Below are 7,374 nucleotides of genomic sequence, written 5' to 3'. Positions count from 1 at the left end.
GGCGCGAAAGATTTCAAGAAACCACACTTGAGACTTTATTTTGCTTAGCCAATTTAATATTTTGAAATTTCATTTAACTCGTCGTCTTGTTGCTTTATAATTTTGTGTCGTAAAATGATGCAAAATGACCCTTTTCTTTCACTACTCACTACCAGACTACGCGTGGCAAAATAGGATAAGCATGCGTGAATATGCGTTGAAATTGATTACTGTGTTAACGGTTCTGCGAGCATTGATTTCCTTGCTTAGTGTCGTAACAATGACCAATCAGCATTAAGTCAACAATGACGGTACAATAGAAGTCGGTCAGACAGATGTTCGAGCATGGCTGTTAACGTTTTGTCGTTTTCGTGGTTTTGTGTATTAGCCTATTTGACAGCTTTCAGTTGTGCCTCCAAAAATAGCTGTATATCGAATACCTTAATTTTCATCATATTTTTCGATGAGCTGTAGATTAGTTGCAATAAGTAATAAAACTTGATACCGCAAACTCTGTGATGACCTAACTTATGCCATAAGTATCTGTAAGCGGCACACGGTATTTAGTTTTGGATAAAATTGACAGTTTTGACCATTTGATGTATATCTTTTCTTTGGGCGGAAAACGTACATATATTTAATTGCACTTTTCCATTTTGTAAACTGTATTGTTTGTAATCTCATCAGGTAGATTGGCTTTGAATATTTGAGAAGTTGAGCAAGCCATGAAGTCTGCAATCGTTGTGTATTGTCAGAAACAGTAGATTGACTTTTGAATATAGCTCAGTAGTGATGTTATGAAGTAGTTTAACAATTGAGTGAGTTTTTACGTAATCATTTATTGCTTTTGGTTTAGATTTAGTTGAAATTTAGTTGTATTGCAAAATGAGCGGGAAAAAGAGAAAGTATGATGAAGATTATCTTAGGTATGGCTTCATATATACCACAGTGAAGGGCGAGGTTGTACCGCAATGCATTTTGTGCTTTGAAAATCTCAGCAATGACGCTATGAGGCCAACTCGCTTACAGCGACATCTTAAAACAAAGCACCCTGCACATCAGGAAAAACCTTTAGCTTTTTTTCAAAGCAAAAAGGATTCATTCAAAAAAATGAGGACTTGTAGCATAAATTCATTTTGTCAGTCGCCTTCTGCAGATGTAGTAGAAGCTTCTTTTGAAATTGCTCATATGATTGCGAAGCAGAAAAAACCGCACAGTATAGGGGAGACATTGATAAAACCGAGTATTTTAAAAGCTGCTAGTCTTGTTTTGGGAGAGGCGAGCAGTAAGAAACTTGCAAAGATTTCTCTTTCGGATTCTACAATTAAAACAAGAATTGATGAGATTGCACACGACATTGAACTTCAGGTTATCGAAAAAATAAAGCTGTCGCCATTTTTCGCCATACAATGTGACGAAACTACTGATGTTGCCAACTTGTGTCAGTTGTTGGTATATGTCCGTTTTGTAGGATCAAGTTCAATTGAAGAAGACATGCTCCTTTGCAAACCTCTCGAGACGACCTCTAAAGCTGAAGATGTATTCAAACTTGTTGCTGAATTTTTTGAAAATAATGAATTGAAATGGGATAAACTTGTAGGGGTCTGCACTGACGGTGCGCCGGCTATGATAGGATCTCGTAGTGGATTTATTGCCAGAATAAAACAAAAAAATTCCGACGTTATTGGATCGCACTGTGTCATCCATCGAGAGGCTTTGGCTTCTAAGACTCTCTCTACTTCGATGAAAGATAAGCTTGCGATAATAATACGAACCGTCAACTACATTAAAACTAGTGCCGTCAATACACGAATGTTTGCCAAATTCTGTAAAGATATGGATTGTAATTACGAGAATCTGCTTTTCCATACAAATGTTCGGTGGCTATCGAAAGGAAACATGTTAGCACGTGTGTATGAGATGAGGAATGAGCTTACGCTATTTCTGGAAGCTCAGGAAAAATACGATCTTCTCCTTTATTTCAAATCAGATGAATTTGTGCTGGTCATGGCCTACCTTGTGGACATTTTTGAATCTCTGAATAAATTAAATCTACTATTACAAGGCAGAGAAACTAATCGAATAACTGACTACGGTTTCATTCGTGCTTACATAGCGAAGCTTGAATTATGGTATCGCCGAGCTCAACAAGGAAACGCGGCCTCATTCCCCAATCTCGATACTGCTCTTGACGAAAAACAAATCAAGCTTGATGGTGATTTCAAGAGCGATATTGTGTCCCACCTACGTCTTTTAAAAGAAGAATTTGAACGCTATTTTCCAGATTTGAATGACACAGAACTTCCAGAATGGAAACTCACAAGAGATCCATTTCGTGTCGATGAAGACATTCTTCCAAGCAACTTGCAAGAAGAATTTTTGGATATGAAATTTGATTCATCTGCAAAAGACGACTTTGAAGCCATGCCGCTAACCGACTTCTGGGCAAAATATGTACGCATATATAAGAGAGTAGGTAGCGTAGCAATACGCACTCTGCTTCCGTTTTCATCTACCTACCTTTGTGAAAGCGGGTTTTCTACTCTGGTGAATATAAAGACAAAACAACGGAATAAACTTCAATGTGAATCAGATATGAGATGTGCGTTATCTGCTACAGTTCCTCGAATTAATTACTTGTTTCGCAAAAACAGATTCACCCCTCTCATTGACGTTATTTGTGAATAAAATCTTGTTTCGTTGAATGCATGTTTGTGCCTCAATTTAGGGGGGAGGGGGGGGGGGGCGCGAAATCTGTACGATTTTTCAAAGGGGGGCGCGGCTCAAAAAGTTTAAGAACCACTGTTCTAGGAAGACAGAGTGATCTGTGAATTACTTGATTTATATTTAAATGTCTAAAACACAACTGAAATCTAACGAATAGAATTTAAAAATACGAAAACGAGACATTGTTTACGACCAGACTTGAAAATCTGTCTGAGTGAGAAAAGTGTCTGAGCGGATGCGTTGTACCGTCACTTTTTGCATCTTGCTGATTGGCCAATGTCACGAAGTAAACAAGGAAGTCGATGCTTGGGGGAAGCATCCATAGGAAGAATTTTTCGGGGGTCAAAGTTCGGGGAAAGGTCCATTATCCACTAACAACAACGAAACCCACAAAATCACGCATACACCGTCAGTCTTTAGTGTGCCATACATAGCAACAACAGAGAAGAGAACATGCTCATTGGTAATGTTCGTGTATTACGCTGGCCGAACGCAAAAGCGGTACTGTTGGATGACTTGTCCCGCCGGGACAAGACGTTGAAAAGCGGAACTGTCCCTCTTAAAGCGGGACGTATGCCAAGCCTAACCATAATGGTCTATGATAGTCGGATTAGTGGTAAAAATATTGGTCCACGCGCATCGCTTGCTAGCAAACTGTTCCTGCTCAAAAGCAGCAATTTGTTGTGGACTCCTACTGCCTGCTAACACCTACAATTAGGGATGGGCATTTCGAATCGAATATTTGAATCGAATAGTATATTATTCGAATCGGTTCAGAGCGAAATTTTGAATCGCCGCCATCTTGTTTTTTCTTTTCTGCCAATGGTCGAGGTATTTTTTTTTCAACAAAATTCTGACATATGACTCTTTTCCGTAGTGAGATATTGATGAAAACGTGCTTTTTATCGTGTGTGAATGCTCAGCAATCTTTCTGAGTGATGTATTATACGTTTCCAGTAATTTATGTGTCTGGGGAAACCAATACAATAAGAAAGTTACATACAAATATATATCTCCCAAGTACTCGAGATTCGATTCGAAAAAAATATTCCATTCGATTCTGAAATCATCAGGTATTCGAAAATGCTCAGCCCTACCTATAATCCAATGCGCTCTTCTCGGTTGCCAGGTAACGAATTTCCATGTTGCGCCAATTAGCGGATGTGTTTTGATTTGTTACGCATGAATGCATATCCTCAATATCTTGCGCCCACTGACGGATGTAAAAATGATGAACATTGTGCACGTTGCAGCAGAATGGACCTTTCCCTGACATCAAAACATCCGTATTCTCAACCAATCACAAGCGAGCAGATGTAAACAAACATTCTTCGCTGAAAAGTCGCTCAGACAACTTTAGACGCGTTCCGCACAGGTTGCTGGCGTTTTAGGCAGATCTTTGTCCCCTTTTTTCGCTTTTTGTTTTCTTCACAGGGCTGCGAGAATTAGAAAGCTGTTATACTGTATGTTACTTGTTGTAAATCACGTTCACGAAATCTATATATCTATACTAAAAGGCTGTACCCGTTGCAGGCACCTTACAGGTACTGTACAGGTAGGATTTAGGATAGGATTTACATATTTATCCCGGGGGAGAGGAAAGTCGATAAGACGGCTTATCATATGGCGAACCACGGCCTCTTGTCCGGTTACCATTCCAAGTCGGGTATGGGATTAGTTTAGGGTTACCATATTTGAAAAAGCAAAATTCCGGACAGTGCATGACTATGTCGCACAACCTTAGTCCTAACCGGTACACAAAAACTATGTTCAGGTTGTGCGCCATCTTGGTGCACATACTTCTTTCAGGAGGTCCCTATTTTCATGAGGCCATATATATGCGCTACCGAAATGCTAAGGCCGTACGATACTCATGCTAACGTTGTACGATACTCATGCTAAAGCGCCAGCTACCGAAATGAAAAGTATTGTCTTCAGTTACAAGCAGAATCTCACACCAGGCAGGTAGGCACACTCTAAATATAGCTACGGGCCGTCGACTGAAAAAATCTCAATTTCAGAGTGGAAAATAAGAATGAGAATTAGATTGTGCCAAAACGGAAGAACAGCAATTACATGCTTAAAACGAATTAAAGACAATCACTACAACGGCGGTTACGCGAACCACCCAACGACGGCGAGGAGTCTAGCAATCCTCTCGCACATAACCATTTCTGCATAGGATTCGAACCCACGCAGAGTAATTAGAGGTGCGGTGGCGAGCGTATTCCTAACGCTTAGCCCGTTCAGCCACACCGCCGCGCCAACCAACTGCTATTCCGAACCAAAAATAGTAGACATGCTGATGCAATCAAGGGTACCGGTATCTTTTTGGTAGACTAAATATGTGTAAACGCTGCGGATACCGCCTACCGGTATGGTATTTGCCGGTCTGACAACCTGTACGGTACCCCAACCGTTTAAATGAAGTAGGATTTGTGACTTTTCCGAAGCCACATATTGACCGCCAAAAAGCAATAAGGTGGATAAAGGAATGCAACAGGCCTCACAGTCAACTCAATCTAGGAAAAATCACCAGAAATACTTATGTGTGTACCGAGGCAGGCCAACATAAATATTGTTTTCGATACCTACGATATATTCATTTTGTTAATTCTCATATTAAATAAATTTTCATACAAGCAATGCGTTCCATCATGCATTTTCATGAAGGCGATGCTGATTAATACCCTGACCCTATATCACATTCTTGTCGCCCAACAAAAAAGCACCATCAAACTGTGTGGTAAGGATTACTTATGCCATAATTTAACTTTGAATCTTAATTTAACAGGATCTGTCACCAGATACTTCATTTGATACAGAGACATGCGAAGTGAGAAAAGGATTATCAGGGATCCAACCAGATCTGCTCCTAGACTCTTTAGTTGAAACTACCTCAAGTGCTTCTGATGAAAATGACAGCGCTTTGTCAGACAGCAGAAAAATGTAAGCAAGCATTATCATCATTTTATTATGGTTCTCTGGCATAAAACAACACAAAAAGTCAACATACAAACAAAATGCAGAGAAAACTGGAAGTCGAGCATAACTAAAAATAGATTTCAAAAAGTACGCGGCTACCTACTAGAAAAAGAAATATTAATAATAAAAGGGCACGAGAAAATTAACAAGATTTAGAATCGGGCAACACTTTTTACGTACCGGTAATTCAAATTGAGAAAACACATACTTCTTCCAGCATTGGTGTCATAGTTGCTGACTGTAAAAATGATGAATAAAGAAGGAAAATTAATATTGATGACTTGGGACTTCATGCAGAATATTTTACAATCCATTGGTGATAAAATGATGTTACTTACCAAACAACCGATACCAGAAGTTGGCCCTGCACTTGGTAGTAACTGTGGTGTGTGATAAATATCCTTATTTTGTTAGTTTGTTTTGCATTTATCACTGTCATATAAATTACAACTTGTTCATAATTTGCCCATCTGACTATATAACAATGAGGTAGTGCTCAGTTAGCGCAATTCTTCCATATTATCAGGAGATCAAACCAGCCCCAATAAAATAACTCAGCAGTAAAATCATTGTGATACATTATGTCTGTGAATGGAATTGTGAAATGAATTTAATTCTATTATTTCGACGTTTCATTGCTTTCATGGTTCTTGTTTGTTGTGCCTAAAAGCATATATATGGTGTGTATTTTTATCCTATACAACAGTGCTCCGCAACCGGTGTGCCGCGAGACGATGCCAGGTGTGCCGCACAGGAATTGCAACTTTTCTCTTCTTTTTACAAATTATTTTTTTATCTTTTGGTAATTTTGCGTTAGTCTACCACTCTACTCTACTAACATAAAGTTAACCTGCTTTTACGTTAGCTTGAGCGACACCAATTCAAATTCCTGACACCCCCCTGTGCATTTGTGACGTAACAAGGAGTAGGCCTATATGGCAAGCATGTATATTGTAAAGCCTATTGTCGAGGCTAAAACATAGCACGTGTAGTAATCGAATATAAATAAAATGTGAGTTTGCAGAATCAGTGCCCAGTGGGCTTTAAATAAAACGTTTAGCAAAATGGATAAAATTTTAAAAAGAACAGCTGATACTGAGCAACATATTGTACCTAGCACAAGCAACGTTGAAAAAAAAAATTGTCAAAAGGAAATACAGGAAAAATTAAGTCAAATATGGATTTTCTTGCTATGGTAATGGATTTGCTCCAAAACCAGTCTAGGTTCTTTGGGGGGAGCAACTTTCAAATGAAGCAATGTTTCCGAGTAAACTTATGCGCCACTTAAATATGAAACATGCCGTTCATGCACGCGAGAATATAAATTATTTCTAGCGGTTGTTAAGTCAAAGTAAGAAGCAAGAGTGCTCTGTGAAGTCGTCTTTTACAGTCTCCGAAAAAGCATTAGAAACTAGTTATTGTGTTGCAAAACTGATTGCGCGTCACCGCAACGATCCTAATATAGAGCGATTGTGCTCATTGAAACAACCACAAATCTCTTATTGTTATATGAACATAAAACAAAGTTACACCGTGTATTTTTCGTTTGTTGTGGTATGCCCGGTATGTTAGTCGTTGGGTGTGCCGTCAAATTTGGCAAGTTTTATAAGTGTGCCGCAAGTTAAAAAAAAGATTGCGGAGCACTGCTATACAACACAATATCTGGAAAACTGTATAATTTGT

The 7,374-nt window shown here is 39.0% G+C and overlaps 1 protein-coding gene and 1 long non-coding RNA gene across 2 annotated transcripts; both read left to right on the top strand.

The window, feature by feature from the left end:
* The first annotated feature begins 878 nt into the window (after positions 1 to 878).
* Positions 879 to 2,667, top strand: LOC120334566 (zinc finger BED domain-containing protein 5-like). The gene has a single exon (XM_039402074.2). It carries the CDS (start codon positions 988 to 990, stop codon positions 2,665 to 2,667), a length of 1,680 nt encoding a protein of 559 aa, XP_039258008.2. The 5' UTR covers positions 879 to 987.
* Positions 2,668 to 3,709: 1,042 nt separating this feature from the next.
* LOC144424616 (uncharacterized) lies at positions 3,710 to 5,907 on the top strand. Its single transcript, XR_013476838.1, has 2 exons — positions 3,710 to 4,261; positions 5,501 to 5,907. It is a non-coding gene; the product is annotated as an uncharacterized LOC144424616 (long non-coding RNA).
* The last annotated feature ends 1,467 nt before the right edge of the window (positions 5,908 to 7,374 follow it).

This window comes from Styela clava, chromosome 6 (assembly GCF_964204865.1).
Source record: "Styela clava chromosome 6, kaStyClav1.hap1.2, whole genome shotgun sequence".
In the NCBI taxonomy this organism is placed as follows: domain Eukaryota; kingdom Metazoa; phylum Chordata; class Ascidiacea; order Stolidobranchia; family Styelidae; genus Styela; species Styela clava.
Note: the sequence above shows the minus strand (reverse complement) of the source record. Positions and strands in the feature narration are given on the sequence as shown.